The sequence below is a fragment of the Thunnus maccoyii genome, chromosome 8 (assembly GCF_910596095.1).
Source record: "Thunnus maccoyii chromosome 8, fThuMac1.1, whole genome shotgun sequence".
Lineage (NCBI taxonomy): Eukaryota > Metazoa > Chordata > Actinopteri > Scombriformes > Scombridae > Thunnus > Thunnus maccoyii.
In genome coordinates this window covers 13247840-13265495 of record NC_056540.1, presented here as the reverse complement: position 1 = coordinate 13265495, position 17656 = coordinate 13247840, and the positions used below count along the sequence as shown (strand labels likewise).

The window sequence follows — 17656 nt, the reverse complement described above, 5'->3', positions numbered from 1 at the left end:
ACACGGGTAAAGAGAGTGGATCAAAAGGAACAAACTGTTTCTTATTGCCAGTGATGCATTACATCAACACAAACCTGTGGATGAGTCAGTCCTTTTGCAGCTGAAGGACAGTGAGGAAATGGCAGATATAAACTGGAGAAGCTCTCCAAATACCATGCTGTTCACGGCGTTATCTAACCCACTCCACTCTCTGTTGTCTTTCCATAGACGCTGCAAAGACACTATAGTTCTCACTGTGCTGCAGCCCCATCAGGTAGTATATTAGGACACTCACTCTCTTTCATGTTCCCCTCCCTCAGGATTTCTCCTACTCTTCATCAGTCTTAACATTTTTCCTTTCACTCTGAATCATACAGAGATACTGTACAGTATTCTGTTGGAAAAGAGCACACAAATGCCGTGCAGACATACATTAGTATTCACGGCCATGCCTACACATTAGAGTAATTTCTTTTTCTGGTAACCCCTTTCAGAAAAGCTCCATGTGGGCACATAAACACCTACATGAGACCATATTAAATAAAGGCTGTGTGTACAACCATCCTTACAGTGAAAATGAAAATGTACCATTATTTAAACGTCTAACTGAACTGGATATTTTTAGCAGAACAAATACTGATATGAAAATGTAGATTTATGTGATTCTGATTTTTTGAAATTTGATATTTTGAAGCCTGGAGTCCCATATTCTTATGAGTTATGCAGCCATTCTGCAGTGATTTGCCTGTGTGTTGATGGCTCTAAATGGCAAACAACTTTCTTGTGCTCAGAGCAACAAGCATAACAATTTGAATTTTGAACAGGTGAGTTTCATGTTTAAAGCAGGTTTGTAGTTGTCGCATTGCAGCAGCATTAGCCAGCTCTCTAACACACGTCTCTTTAGCCCTGGCAGTCACCGGGGCTTTTTACTCATTTACATCTCCTCTTTCAAGCTGATTCAGATGAGTTCCTCTCTCTTTTCTTATCCTCAGTCACCTAAGTCTGCCTTCATAAGTGCAGCCAAAAAGGCCCGCCTGCGAACTAACCCGCCTAAAGTGCGCTTTTCAGAGCAAGTGTCGATCAGCGACCCAGACTCAGTAAGTTCAACTTATCATGTATCTCTGTGACTCATGCATGCAAACATGTACTGTTACCCTTTCCCTCCCTCTCCCACTGTGCATTTCTTTTGTTTGATCAGCAATCACAAAAGCTTCAAGTATCCTCTCTCAATCCTCTTATTTCAGTCGGGGCTTCTCTACTGTGTGTGTGTGAGCGAGCCTTTGGTCCAGCAGTTTGGCCTTGAATAAACTGCTTATCTGACTGATTTGAATTCTCACAGGAACAACCTATACCTCTTTTCAAAGGCATTTTGAGAGCAGACCCATTAGGGTCCAATCTTACTCTGTTAAACATGGCACAGCTCTCATGTTCCCACCTTTCTTACCATACTAACCAACGTCTACAAGGCTTGAGTCACATTATTTTACGCTCTCATTTAAGTAGGACCTGCTGAGTGGCAGATGCAGGTAATGCCTGGTGGTCAAGGATGAAAAGAGTCTACAGCTATGCTGCTCTGTGAGAGTGTACTTAGGCATAGCAGTGGTTTGAGCTAAATGCAAATGTCAGCATGCTAACATGCATACAAGGACAATGTTAACAGGCTGATGTTTAGCAGGTGCAATATAATGTTTACCATCTTAGTTTAGCATGTTATGTTAGCATGCTAACATGTGCTCATTAGCACAAAGCACAGCTGATGCTGATAGAAATGTCATTAATTTTGCAGGAATTATGTCAAAAACCAAAGTATTGGACAAAATATAAATTTGACCACATGACAGTCAGAGAGAGGATCACCCATGTGATTACAGTTCATTCTGTAGGGAGCATGAATATCTGTACCAAATTGCATGGCAATCCATCCAATATATGTTGAGACATTTCATTTTGAGTCAAAAATGTCAACCTGCTGTGGTGCTAGAAGAAAAATCAGGGGATCAAAGTCATTAGGCTTCATCCTCTGGGCACCATGGATATCTGTACCGAATTCAGCCATCGATCCATTACTTGTAAAGATATTTCATTAAAAAACATGACAACTGTATTGGAAAAGTCAGAGGATCACCAAAGTCAGTAGGATCCATCTTCTTGAAACCTGAATGTCTGTATAAAATTTCATGGCACATCCAGCAGTTGCTGAAATATTTCAGTCTAGGCCAAAGTAGTGGACAGATCGACCGACCCACCGACCCACCGACCCATCGACAGACCAACATTACCATCCCTAGAGCCATACTAACTAAAAAGGACGTTACACAGCACAGTAAATAAAGTTGGAACACAAAGATGTCAAGCAACAGACAATCAATAAAGAATCAGAAGTTAGAGGATAGAGCATTTCATCACTCTTTTTCTATTTACCTGAACTTAATGGAAGAAAGTAGAGAACAAGATTGCTCATCACTTGGACCACCGGGTCTCTGATAACCTTTGGATTAAGCCAACACAGAGTGATAGGCAGACAGCTCAAACTGGCTTTTCATTACAGCTGATTTCACCACCCACTCTAGCCTGGCAATACCAGTGGTCAACATCATGTGAATGCCACAGGTTACCCTTATTAGACCTAAATCAAATTTAAGGTAGAGATATTCTCATGAACTAGGAAATGCCAACAGCTCTGGTTTACAGCAATAAGATAGGTTGGATCTCCTCTCTCCCTGTTTCTCTTCTTCTATCGTGAATCCAATTATCTGTGCTCAAGCTACAGAACATAAGGCACTGTTGGTGCAGATATGGGAGGGAGCTGCTACAATTGGTAATGATCAGATGTTTCAGCCACCACCTCCCAACCAATGGCAAGACATTTCTTAATCTCTGCCTCTATTGATGAGGAGCCAAAGGCTTATTGATCATTTGGAGACTTATCAGTGTCGGCCACCTAGCCTGATGTTTATTGAGAGAGAGAAAGAGAAGGAAAGAGATGAGGCTGCAGCGTTGAGCTGTGATTTTCCGCTCATAACACTTTTGCTGCATGTGACAAATCAGCCCCAGCTCACACTCACTAACAAGGACAAAGGTATAGTGGCTTGTCATGGGAAATGATAGACCTGTTTGTGGAGTCTCCTCACTGGTGCACCCTCCCTTCAGTGCTGCAGTATGGAGAAAGATCTGTTCTCTCATAACTCAGGCTTTAGTTGCTTCTAGTCTGCTCAGAAGAACAGCTTGTTGAGCCTGCTGAATACTTAAGTTCTCCAAAAAAACAGACTGCAAGGCATCTGCTGTGGACCCAGCTCTCCTTTTCAACTAAATACATTTTCTGAGTTATACTGTTGCAATAAATCCACATCCCTATACTGTCATGAGTAATGTCTGGATTCTGTTTTTACAAATCCCATCATGAGATTAAAAAAAGCAAGAAGTACAGGAAAGGATTGATTTTGTTTTGGCAATTATGGAGGATTTCATTTAGACTGCAAGGCTGCTTCCCTCTGCATCCTCGCCACATGTCACATTAAAACCCTCAAGTATATCTTATTACTTTAAGATGCCCTCTTTTCCTCTGATCACAACTGTGGTTCTTTGAAACTACATAATGAGAACGGAGTCATTTTCTTAAAAAGCCCTCAGCAAGATAAAGGAGACAGCGACAGGGAGGGAAGAAGGAGTGTGTTACCCCTCTCACTTTTCAAATTTATATTTTTAAATTATATTTTTGTCCCCCCACTGCCCCCACAGGTTCATTTTCTTACTAAAATCTCTTCAAACAGTCTCCTTTTACTGTCCATCCACCATAATCAAAATTAGAGAGAGATGAGTTGATAAAAATGTGGATATGCTCATCTGAGTCGCCTTCAGTTATTACCCTGTGCTCAGGGCAAAAAGCTTAATGTATGTGATGCAGTAAGCACTCTGAAGACAATATTTTTTTCCCTGAGTTTTACCTCTTAGGCTACATATAGTCTATACTACTATTATTACAGAAAGCACAATAACCAGTTTTATTATAATTTGCTATGTTTTGTTCACACTCTCTGGTTGTTTACGCGTGGCATGTTTGTATCTTAACTCAAAGCACAAACCCTATTTGTATTGTACAAATAATGTCTGATGATCTTGAACTTCAGCCATCATTTTTTTTTCACTAAACTTGAGCTGTTTTCTCCCTTAATCTCTTTCAGACAATGCTCAAGGACGACTCCTTGCTACTCATACCAAATGTGTTGAAGGTGTTCTTGGAGAATGGACAGATTAAGTCCTTTACATTTGATAGCCGTACTACTGTTAGGGTATGTATTCACAACGGCATATGTGAGAGGCAACTGAATTCCACAGTGTGGAGTCTGATGTCCACAAGGGCTGAGCGATGTCAAAATTTTTATATCATGATTTCACATTAACAAAATGGGTTATAAAAAGTATTATAATGTATTATAATGTTAAACAATACAATCCATTCCTACTTTTTCTCACATATGTATCTAATACGCAATTGTTTTCAGTAGCCAGTAGAAAAACAGCTCTCATTTTGTGAAACATCATCCTATCAGTTTCTGGAATTTAAAATCTCACTAACATGATTAAGGACATAAAGCAACAAATGAATTCAGTCAGACAGAGGTCATTTCTGTCTCTATGTCAGTCTCTAAGATGAGTCTGACATCTCTGAGCAGACTCATTAAGCGCACTCTATTAGATTTCACAAATCTCTCTTCTGCTCATGGAGGGACAGAAAGGGAGAAAAGGAGAAGCAAAGAATCACTTTAAACGAAGGAGCTCTCCCCTGTCAGCCTAATTAAATGGAATTTCAGCATAAGAGGTCACAGATCAATAAAACAATAATACAGATTAAATCAATGGCACAATAGGATGCCTAGTTGTGTGCCCATTACACTGTCTATCAACCAAAGAATATTTCCTGCAGTATTCTAGGCTACAATCTATAGCATTATGTGGATCCTTACGTTGATTGTGTGACTTCTCCAGGTGTCATTTTATGCAAATCACACAGGTCAATACTGCTTAAACTGCTTGCCCTTGCTTTTCAGAGACAGCTGTTGCTTAGGTTACATCAGTAAGCCTGAGCAATTGTTTATGGAGAGCAAACCATTAGGGCACATATTTTAAGTCTCTTAATGAGCCTTCAGACTGAGACTTAAAGCCAAACTACAGCAACATATCACTACAAGATTCCCCTTTAATGTCCAATCCTCTAATATATTAAGAGGGGAAAGAAATTATTCTTAGGCATAGCCCACAGTAGGATGTGATAAACTGTGAATTTCCCCTCAGACAGTGTTCTCTGTGCATTTTAGAAAGAGGATATGAGAAAAGCTCTACATCATTCATTGATAGTGATCTGCACCAGAGAAAAAGTTTGCCCTGCTCTCCACAACACACAGATGTTATTTTCTTAAATAGGAGGCACTCACTGTGCAGAATAAAGAATATCTGTGGAAGCTCTCTGTTGCTCAAAATGACAAACATGTTATCAGAGTACAGCCTAAACAGAAAATGGATATCAGTTTGACAAAGTACTGTGTGCAAGCATGGAGTGCGTGAGTTCATGGTAAAAATAGCCTCCATACATCACATACTTGTATTTGTTGAAGCAGAATGTATTCTTACTGTGGAAACGTGTTTCAATCTCTAATCTGTTTCCATCTCCTTCCAGGACGTGATCTCCTCCCTGCAGGACCGCCTCTCACTGCGCTACATTGAGCACTTTGCCTTAGTGCTGGAGGCAGGTGGTCTTGACCAGAATCAGAGGTTGCATCTGCTGCAGGAGAACCAGCCTCTGACGCATGTGAGAAACAGTAACATACGTGCTTTACTGATGGATATATTTAAGGGATTAAGAGTATGAAAGCAGAGCTGAGACCAGACGGTGCCACAGATGCATCCAATATGCAGTCAACCCTGTTCACCTATGGAAAATTATACTATAATATTTGTGACTAATACCAAAGATGTCAATGTTTATGTAGCTGTAACTGTCATATTCCCTCAGGTGGTGCATAGAACCTATTTCCAAGGGATGAAGTGTCTGTTCCGCATCTGCTTCTTCCCCAAGGACCCTGCAGACCTACTGAGAAGGGACCCCGCTGCATTTGAGTACCTCTATATACAGGTAAAGCACTGGATTAAAGGGGGATTTAGAAGGTTGTCATTCAATCTTATGTCACTGTTGGACAGCCGTCTCCTCGAAGAGCAGGGTGTACCAAGAGGGAGCCAATGATTAGAGGCTCTCAGAGGCAGCTAGTTTTATTTCACAGTTTCCAGTAGATTATGTTTGCCTTCTTGACTGATTTTAGAGGTGAGTTAGTAAAGTGACATAGGCCAGAGTCAGGCTTCAGACACAGTGGCCATGTTGTAGGCTCTTTTGCATTCACATTAACCCTCTTATGAATTTGGAAGCTGTCCCTGGCAATTAAACTAATGATATGACTTACAGAAAGATTTCAGCCTTTGACAGTGTTGTTTGCAGTCAGATGTGTACAAAACAACATAACATTTCATTATGTCCTCACAGAGTCGAAATGACGTAATCAAGGAGCGCTTTGGCATGGATTGGAAATCTGACATCACGTTACGATTGGCTGCCCTCCATATCTACATCACTGTGTCCTCTGCAAGGCCCAATCAGAAGATCTCTCTCAAGCATGTAGAGTAAGTCTGCAAACGAAATTAGCCCTCAAATGAACTTATGAGAAATTACAGACAAAAACTGATGTATTGCATTTTTACCGCATTAAAAATTCTGAGTACCACATCACTGAGTCCCACGGTGAAGTTTGTTCATTCAATAATATCTAAATGATTAATAATTAATCCCAATAGTATTCAAAACTCAAATTATTAAAGGATCATTTTCCCTAGGCTGTCATGAGAAAAAGAAATCTATTGCTTTGTGAAATTACATCTCTCCCTCAATTTGCTCATTTATTCTTCAAAACCTCAACCTAGCAAGTAATTAGGTTCTGCTGTCACAACCACAGAAGCAGAACAGATCCACTGTGCTTGTAATCGACTAGGGTGGCCATGTCAAGCCATGAGCTGTAGAGGATGTGAGCTAGTGTAGACTCATTGTGTCTTTCGGTGGGATGAAAAAAACTCCTTTGTCTTTGTTGTGATATCTTCCCTGGATTCTGATTAACCACTCTGCTGTTGTTTTCTATTGTGTATACCACTCTTCTCTCTATCACAGAAAAGAGTGGGGACTAGAGCCTTTCCTTCCCCTCACTCTGCTTCCAACAGTCAAGGAGAAGAATGTGTGTAAGAGCCTGTCTCAGTTGCTGAAGACCTACCAACATCCACCACCATCAGGCAACAAGGTGCTGCTAAATAAAAAAAAAATGTTATTTGTAACCATTTCCATCTCTGAAGTATTTTGACAATTCTTTGTGGATAGTTTTACTGTCTTTGGATATACTGCTGTTGCTGTTATATTCAGAAGAGCTGAGTTAAGATGTACCATGACCTGAATGACTGGGAATCTTCCCAGACATATTGCTGTTATTACACATTTATAAGCATTGAAAATTTATAGAGACCTCTTCCTAATTTCCCCTTCTCTTGATTACAATGAAGATTCAAATCTCGACACTATGCTTTCATAGAGGAGCCTTAATTTATTGTATTTTATGGTTATGTCTGCATGATAACCAGTCCTTTATCTTTGGACAAGCCCTTCATCTTTATAGATGGAACTGTTGCATAAGACTTTAGTAGAAACATTTGCGGCTCAACAGTGCCCCCATGAGGACATATGAAGTGCCTGTAAGCAGGGTGCAAAATTAACTTTTTTTGTGGCGAGTGAATGAAATTTTACATTGTTTTACATAGTTTTTTTGGCTGGTGAGTGAAGCAAATCTATGAGCCACTTGCATATTTTACCAGCATTTGGCTGTTGGCTGGTGCTAATTTTGTCTGTCTATAAGAGGATTCCTACTTCAAAGATGAGAGTTTCTTGTTTATCATTCTGTTGACAGGTCCCTCCTCTCCAAGGGAAGCTGCAGTATATGCGTGTACTCAATGACCTCCCACCTTTTGGAGGAATACTGTTCCACACTGTTGGACTGGTAATATATTTTTAATCTTTCTGTGCAGGAATACTACATGTGTATCTCTTTTATTTAATTCTTAGCTTCATTCATTTTCCTTATGTGTCTTTAAAGCTGTACATGTACACCAAAGTAGCATCTTTAAGGAATTGTCTAAAGACAGAATTTTGAACAATATAATGTTATGTTCCATAGTGTAGGGAAGTAATTGTAAACCACCTGTGTTCTTCTACAGGATGAGAAACAGTCAGCTACAACACTACTGGTGGGTCCTCGACATGGTATTAGTCATGTGATTGACCTGAAAAATAACCTCACAACAGTTCTGGCCGAGTTCAGCAGGGTTGCCAAGATTCAGCTCTATCGAGAGAGCCAAGGAGTGGCTCGTGTGGAGGTGACAATCCATGAGGCCAAGGTATTAAAACAAGTCTTGAACGATGCTTAGTACAATGACATCTAATAAAGCCAAGACGCAACATTTGTAATATTTGTATCGTTCAACAATTTAATACATTTAATTTCATCAGGTCATTACAAAATGAGCAGGCAATGCTCATTGCCTGTCCCCTAAATAGTCTCCTAATTCCCCTCCCTGCCACCCCCTGCAGCCCCTGGTGCTACTCATGGAATGGCCTGATGCCAGTAACTTTGCGTGCCTCATCTCTGGCTACTACAAGCTGTTTGTAGACCCCAAAAGGACCATCTACTTCCGGACCTCTGGTCAGTCTCAGCTGACCAAGGCAGGTATGTTGGAAGTCTTCGTGGCCTTTAGCGGTTAATTTTACATATATGCTTTTATTAGGCAGTATACATCAAACATTAAAAGAATTTATAGAAAACAACATTATTTACTTTAAAGTTTAAAATAAAACATCCGTATCACACATTTAGAATGGTGTAAGTGAAAGTGTTCTTTCAGCATCTAATCAGCATCATATTAGACACTGCATGTCAGGCAATATTTGATAATTTTCATACGTTCAGTCTACATGGACATTGATATGCTTCTTCATTGACTGAAACCATCACCAGGTTATCCTAGAAATACCATCCCATGGCGCCCTCTGCTGTCTTTCTTCCCATCTCCATCTTGACTCATTGGAATGAGATACCCCATATTTCTTTTTCCCAAGATATAATAACATTATGGAGTTTTAAAGTGCATCTTGCTGTACTTTTTGCTGTAATCACAAACATTTGTTCAAACATGAACAGATCCTCTGCCATCTGCTGTCTCAACTTCTAATCCACATAAAAGAAGGATCATCATACCATCACATTCCACCAGAATCTAACCCTCAAACCTCAAACCAACTTCAGCTTCCAACATCCATCTCTGAAATAACAAATAATCCCCATGTGACCACCAGCTGTTGACTCTGCTTTCCCATCTGGATCTTCTCTATTCCCACAAGTTCTTAACACCTCAAACTCTCCACTGCTCTAACAATTCTATCCTCAGATTACAGAAGCTCCCACCATGCCCACCCACGTTCTGGGGCAACCGGCTTACCAAGTGGAGGGCGACGAGGGGACGAGAGGGAGGGCTCGCACAGAGAGTCAGGGTCTTCAAGGGCCATAGTTCCTGCAGAGTCTCAGCATCTAGGCCTGTGTCATGTCCACCTTCGAGAACAACAACAATTTCAGGAGCTCCAAACAAGCGCTGAGGCTGAACTTGACATAAATGAGAACTTTATTTCTCAAGAGCCCCCTGGGCGGCCCCGCACCAAGTCAGACCCCACACAGCAGAGTACAGAGGAAATAGCTGGGGTTTCAGAGAGCCCACCAGTGGAAAATGCAGGATTTAGAATCCGAGCACTAACACTTGGTCTATCCCAGAAGACCTCACGATACTTCTGTGACTCTTGCAAAGCCAGGCACAGGGCAGAGGGTCTATCAACAGCAGTGAACAGTAGTGGTAGCTCGGGGAAATACTGCTCCAGTGCTTGTGCCTCCCGAGATGGAGGCGCTGTTGATCTCATGGCTCTACCACCCCCAGGGAATGAAGAGGAGGATGAGGAGGAGGCAGATGATGCAGGAGCAAAGCTGCAACCACCACCACCTGCTATTGCTGCCCCACCACCTGGCTTCAGGGACAACAGTTCAGATGAGGATGATCCAAAGAGAGGGAGAAAGGCTCGAATCAATGCCAGCCAAGGGGTCGCCTCTGGGAAGCTGCCCCAAGCCAAGGAAGATGTGCCTGTGACACTGATTGATAACGTGGCCACGAGAACAGTCCGAGATCATGCCCAGGAGCTTGATGACGCTCTGGTGTCCACCTTACAGGCACTGGAGGCTTTGGCAGCTTCTGAGGACTACCCCCATCACCCTCAACAGCCAACACAGACTGCAGGTCAACAGCCTCAGTCATGCCACGGCCCACATCTCACTCACAGAATTAACAGCAGTAATCTAACTAATCCAATAAAAAATTTACTTTTTTATCAGTAAACATTACACAGCACATTTGCAGTGCAGCATCTTCTTATTATTACTAAAGAGAATCTCCTTGTGAAATGATAAAGAAATCCTGTAATCTCCTGATTTTAAAATAGCAATGAATGTCTAATAACTGCACAGACAGCATAGAATTAAGGTAGAGTTCAAGACTACCTCATACCTACAGGAATGCAAAACAAACTGAACAACCTAAACTAGTCTAATATGAAAGTCAAGCTGGAAAGATTATGGACCATATCAATTGAAAAACAGCATGTGTTACATAAATGAAAAGCAACAACAGCTCACTATTACACAACATTATTTATGTCTTCAAAACTTAAAAAACAAGCTCCCATTAATAAAAATAAACCTTTTGTTACAAATTTTATGAACATGGTCAGAATAGGAAATGCGCTCATCTTTGCACATTTCTCAAGCACACACATATCTGCATCAGTATGCAAAAGCTACAGTTCTTTGATGGAAGCACATTAGTGCATAGATCAGTCTTATGAGGAGCTATAAACTCTAAAATCTGACCCTTAAGGACTTTGGAAACAAACTGAAATTGTTCCAGAAGTACTATTTTTTTGTTTGTGATCAAGGTGAATCCACTCTACTGCAAATGTCTGATTCAATAACTTAAGTAAAACACTAATATAACAATTTAATATTACTGTGTGTATTTTTATTGTTTCTTGATCATCCTAATAGTGTGCTGTGTTGCCTTCCTCCTCAGGGCTGATTGTCTTAGCTGCCATTACACCTGAGTCATCATTGGACTCAGGCCACGAGACCAACTCCTCTGAATTGACAGATGTTTCTGAGATGGTGTCGGCTATGAAACAGAACCAGAACCAGGCCTACCTGCTGGCTCACCATATCAACAAGGAACGTATCCTCTGCCGCCGTGACTTTCCTCTGGCTATCCCTGGCTGCACTGCAAAGACTATAGGGACTGGGGCCTTCTCTGTGGGTCAGATTCGTGCTGGCTGTCCACCCAAGCAAGTAATCCTCAGCAAGACTGTTCCCTTTAAAGTGAGCCCCAGTCAAGACTCTGCAATACTCAGTGTTGTAACAGAGCAAGGAGGCAATCAAGACACCACTCAGATTGAACAGAAAGCAGAAATGAAAGCAAACTCTGTGTCCGCCAAAGCAAACACCACTGATCCCCCTTCTAAGTCACCTGAAGAACTTAAAGTGTCTGATGCTTCACTGACAGTTCAAGTCAGTAAAGATCAGAAATTATCAAATTCTTCTGGGGAGACACTGAGTCAAAATCTTTCTGGGGGCTTAAAAGGGAAGACAACAGCACCTCTTAACACAGACTCTAGCAACAAAGCCTTACCTATCCTCTTGCCTGTGGACAGAACTGCCTCTGCCAAGATTTCCCCAACTATTATGTGCCAAGATGCCGAGACTGCCTCTAGCGAGACCATGAAGCCTTCAAGCTCTACAGAACTTCTGCCAGTTGACGACCTTTTCTGCACATGTCCAGTGCAACAGGAGCCTGGGCCTCAATTAAGAATAAAAGATCCACAGGTTCAGAAGGTAGTGGTGTTTCAATCCTCCTCCCCCACAGATGATGAGCGCCTTCGGGCCAAAGGCCTCCAGCTAGCTAACAGTAAAGAAAATGCAGTGAGAGGAGGAGCAGATCCTAGTTTGTCAAAGCCCAGTCCTCAAATACAAACAAAGTATTCCCCTCGTTTGCCTGTAAAATCAGAGAGAAAAGAAGAAGCTGAAAGCAAGGCTGAGGGTGCCCAGGGCAAATCCCATCCTGAGTCACAAAAATGCCCCATAAAATCCTTACCCATTTTAGATGATCCAACAACACCTAGCCCCTCTGTAGATAAGGTCTCTACTCTCCCAGCCAGAGACTCAAAGAAGCAGAGCAGTGGTAAGGGGAAGTCCCAGCGCAGTGCTCCTTTCTTGAGCTTTAGAAACCTTCTTTCAGCTACGTTCCCAGCAAGAATGCGGAGAGAAACAGATGAGCGAAGGGCTCAGTTGCAGAAGGTCCGCCAGTATGAGCTAGAGTTCTTAGAGGAGCTGCTGAAACCCAAGTCATCCCAGGGGGAATTTTTGCCCCAGGGATCCTCACCTGTGCCCTCAGGCACTCCTTGTGCCTGCCAGCTCCGCACCAGCCCTGTCCTAAAGGCACCAGGTATCTCCAGGGAGCAGCGACGCAGCTGTGACTGTAAGAGAATGTGTAGGGGCATGCGACTACCTGACACACCAGTTGGCTCCACAACAGAGACACAGCACAGAGGCAGAGAGAGAACTATCTCGAAGACCCCTCCAGCAGTCTCCAAAGCCCCTCACACCCAAGGTGCTACAAGGAGACCTCAGACCTTAGAGATCAAGACTACACGAATACGTTCTACCAGCCTTGAGTCAAGGGAGCCAAGGGGTGAGCAGGGCTCCTGCTTGCCCACCTGTACTTCACAAACAGATTGCATGGGAGCACCACAATATAAGAAGCTCCAGAGGCGATACAGTATTGGAGAACTGGATAACAGCACTAGCACACCTGTTTATGCTGAGGTGAAGCCCAAGGCCAAGAGTCTAGAGAAGGAGATGGAGAGAGTGAGGGCCACAGGACTGAGGCTCCCCACCCCGGTAGAGCCCGTGCACACACAGTCTCACCAGGCAGAAGGGAAGGGAAAAAAGGGTGTGTTTTTTATTCAGGGGGAGGAGCTACTGCGTGAAAGTAAAGAAGGGACTGGGGAGATGCTGCTGACCTTGCCTAGTGAAGACAGTGATGACAAGGATAAATGCTGCTCATTCTGTTTCTGCTACAGGAAGTGTGAGGCAGCAGATGAAAGCAGTGAGAAGGATGAGCTCTCTTACTCCATACCTCTTCAGGTCCTTCCAGGCATGGAGCTGGATTCACGTACCTTTCCTGTAGTAAGCAAAACACTCCAGGTTCTTAATGCAGAGGACTGCAGTGGAGAGGAAGAGGAGGAGGAGGAGGAGGAGGAGGAGGAGGAGCCACAAACACAAGAAATTGACCTAAGAGCCTGTGGTACATTGGAGGGGAGCCTGGCACGGGTACAGGCTCTACAGGGGAAAATTTTCAGCTTGCCTGATGGTTTCCTAAATGCCCAGTTGGATGCTAATGAGTTGCTAGCTATCCTGCGTCAGTGTGCTAACAGCCCACAAGCTGAGGGTGAGGCTCGTCTCCAGCCATCACGGATTGCAGAGTACAAACAAGAGCTGGCAGTGCGCTTCAAAGAATTCAGAGCATCATGTCGGCGAGTGGCAAGCGTTGAAAAAAGCCCAACACGTATGCTTGCTGTTGTCACAGCCAGCTTTCAAGTGTTGTGTGACCTAACTCTGACCTTCATCAAATTGGTCAGAGGAGTTCGTTCAGAAACCCAAAGGCTGCAGCTGTTGAGAAAAGTTGAGGAAGTAGCTATCAACTATACCTTGCTTCTGCGTGCAGCAGAAGAATCAATGGGACACTCAAGCAGCCTGCCGACAAAGACAGTGAGCCCTCAAGTTTCCTCCAACACCAATAACATGAGCTCACTCACTCGACCCATCAAAACTCTTCCTGCCCAGTAAGAATAAATCTGGCAGGGATGTAATCAAAACAGCCCTGAATGTGGGTGGCTACTCTATCCAAATTCATTATTTATTTATTGTTTACATTTTTTACAGAACGTGCAATGAATCATCCTCAGTAAAAATTCCAATGCAGCTGTTCCATCCCATGTTTACAGGCCCTGAGGTAGCCTCCTGGATCTTGTTTTGAAATATAAAGATACACCAAACTAATGCACAATGGAATAAGAACCCTACAACAGACTGGGTGACACAGGGCTAATCACCTCACATCAATATTCATAATATAATAAGTCATTATGGTATAATATTTTATATGTAATGTAAATTTGAGCTGTGTCTACTTAGCAAATAATATAAAGTTTTGTGGAGAAAAAAAGGTGATGATATATATTTGAAATGTATTGAGTTAAGAGAACTATAAAAATTATAATAAACCATCAGAAATAAATGTATGCTCTGGACAAAGATATTTCAGAGATTTTGTCAAGTAGCGACTTCTGTAAATTGCATAGTCCAAAGCGTTGGTTGGTTAGATGGTGATGTGTTTGTTTGTTGAATTTTCTAACTGTTGTAATGCAAAATGGAGATCTCTGTTGGCTATGTGTGGCGTTCTGATGCAAGAGTCAAAGTGTAAGTGGCATTGTTGGAAAATGAAAACAGCTGAAAGACAAGTATGACATATTAAACTATATTGACTGACAGGAGCCCATTCTCACACTAAAACCGTGCAGGTATGAAACACACCTGCTCACGGCAGACAATGTAGCAGAGACCCAAGTCACAGTCTTATCCTCTGTACAGTAATGAGCTGTAGAGAAGGAATACCCACACTGTACTTAACGCACAGAGAGTATTTTACACCATCACTGATCCATATCTCACTTGCATCTCATTTGTTGTGACTCATAGTTTTAAATATACCCATCCACTTGCAAGTGACTAAGCTTATCACTAGAATTTTGCACAACTTCTGAAATTAGCTCTGAAGTTGAAATGTACCTTTTAATGTTTGATTCAGTGTTTTTTATTCACTCTGCTGCTGAAAAACTCACTTGAGTCCACACCACCAGTTTTACATAATTCATCTCCTCAAAGCTAAAATGTACCCGTTTCAAAGGATCCTTTCTTTTTATTCAGGTTTTCAGATACAGTATAAACAAATTTGCTTTCTATGTGCTGTTATACATTGTGCAATCTAGCAAATATATAAGAAACACACAAAGTAGTTTTATATGTATTTTAATAAAAGTAACACATCTGTTTCCTGTCTGAAATCTTCTTTGTGTCTCATCCTCTTGTTATTGGAAATTAATCACAGAGGCTTTATAGTTGTGCTGGCCTAATATGTATTCTGGACATACTGTTAAAAGAAAGTGCTGTGAAATCAAATTAATAGTGACAACAAAGCTGCCAGAGTACTTAAAACAAGAAATGCAATATTGCTGTTTCTTGCATACAAAACAGTACTCCAATAAACCTAACTCAAAAGTTCATAAAATCCTGTATATGATGACTTGTGCTTATCTGTACTTACAATGTTTTGTGCTCTTTATTGATGACGGTAACCATATTGTACATCCCTGAATCAAGATATTCAACTGTTAGGTGGCAAGAAACTAATCGTAATATACCAAATGCCATACCATAACATGGAAATTACAAACAAACTTACAAATGCAAAATATTTGACATACATCAGAAATCAATTCTGGTGTTCGTTTAATGGCACTTAAAATTGTTACTCTGGTTATTTTTAATAATTTCAGCTTTGATTATTTGTTATAAATTAGGGCTAGGCAAAGTATTGATATAATATCGATATCATGAAATGAGAATAGATATTGTCTTAGAGTTTAGATATGGTAATATTGTGATATGGCTCAAGTGTTGTCTTTTCCTGGTTTTGAAGGCTGCATTACAGTAAAGTGATGTCATTTTCTGAACTTTCCAGACTGTTTTAGCTGTTCTATTATTTGTTTTTACACACTTAGTCATTATATCCACATTGCTAATGATTATTTATCAAAAATCTCATTGTGTAAATATTTTGTGAAAGCACCAATAGTCATCCCTACAATACTGTCACAATATTGTTATCGGGGTATTTGGTTAAAAATATCGTAATATTTGATTTTGTCCATATCGTCAATAAATATTTCTTTGTGTGATTCTATATCACACACAATGTGATTATTCATTTATTTTGCAGTGTAACCCTTAAATGACACCTTTCATTTTACACAATATAAATATATTATAAAATATAAAAGGAAAATCAGGATGTCAGCTTTGTTGTACAACTTTTCTTGGTTTCAGAGCTCTACAAGCACTCTCTTTTAACAGTTTTTCCTTCGCTGTTGATGTGGCATTTTCCATAACCATATACAGTGTTTTTCTCTTTCACTGTACTGCATGTTTTCCCTTACGTATTAGACTTTCAGGGGCAGATACTTTGGCTATTGAAGATGATGACACTGTTTGTACAGATACTTTTCCAGTTCTTAAGTGGAAAAAAACAGGCAAAAATGAAAGGCCGTGGTGGCAAATATGTAAATGTTTTACAAATGATATTCGGTATGGAAATGTATTATTCTACACTGTAAATGTAAATAATAAGATCAAATATTTGAGGGAATAAGAAACACTTTTAAAACATTACTTGTAACCGGAAGATTTATCTAAACTGTTCACTATTTTGTAAAAAGGAAAAGATAAAACATGTCTGTAATGTAATTATTTATAGTAGTAATGTAACATAGAGACTAATAGCAAAACATATATTTTAAAGAGTATATTATGAGTATAAAGCATGGGACATGTTTATTTTTATAAACAAAAGTATCAAACAATGTTCTTTCATCAACACTTGAACATTTTATTGCATTTATGATAAACATTTATGTGGTTGTCATTGTTCAGTTGCTTTGCTAAACTGTGGATTTGTCTGTGTTTCATTCACACAATGAGCCCGCCATGGCTTAATCCATTGTTTTCTTTATGTGCACCTATTCATTCCTGTCTTAATTTACTGTCAATGATCTTGTCGTCACTGTGGTTTTCTGTCTGTGTACAAAGTTAACTCATGTTTTAAGAGCAATAAAGTATATTATATAAACTCTTTCAGAGAATTTGGAAATGACATTGCATGCTATAAACTTGCGGAAGTCACAGGGTGTCCGTTAGGAGGACTTCAAACAAATGACATCATGTAAGAGATAATTACCTGGAAGCATTTCTCTGCTGCTGCCAGCAGGCTTTTACTGTTCTGGATGCTTCATTCATTTGCCTCTGGCAAAAACTAATGTTGATTCAACAGTGTACATATTACTCACTTGAAACAACACCAACCATTCACAGTAAAATGGTTTTGTGTTGCTGCCATTTAACATAAATGTACTTACTAGGTCATTGTGTGTGTTATTTGTCTTATGGCTAAAAAGCAGAATAGAGTATGAACCTAGCCAATCACCAGCCAGGGGAGCCTCTTTGCCAAAAATTTTGCAGTAGCCTATGGTTATGTTAAATTACAAAACTGGCAGCAATATAGATAATCCAGTAAAATATAACAAGCTGTGGATGTTAGAAGTTATTAACACTCATCATTT

The 17656-nt window shown here is 40.8% G+C and overlaps 1 protein-coding gene across 1 annotated transcript; it reads left to right on the top strand.

Moving 5' to 3' along the window:
* The first annotated feature begins 207 nt into the window (after positions 1-207).
* On the top strand, positions 208-15233 carry frmpd3 (FERM and PDZ domain containing 3). Its single transcript, XM_042419274.1, has 12 exons — positions 208-253; positions 972-1076; positions 4161-4268; positions 5654-5785; positions 5990-6109; positions 6512-6648; positions 7187-7313; positions 7971-8060; positions 8278-8457; positions 8651-8786; positions 9505-10395; positions 11224-15233. Exons 3-12 carry the CDS (start codon positions 4164-4166, stop codon positions 14046-14048), a joined length of 4743 nt encoding a protein of 1580 aa, XP_042275208.1. The 5' UTR covers positions 208-253; positions 972-1076; positions 4161-4163; the 3' UTR covers positions 14049-15233.
* The last annotated feature ends 2423 nt before the right edge of the window (positions 15234-17656 follow it).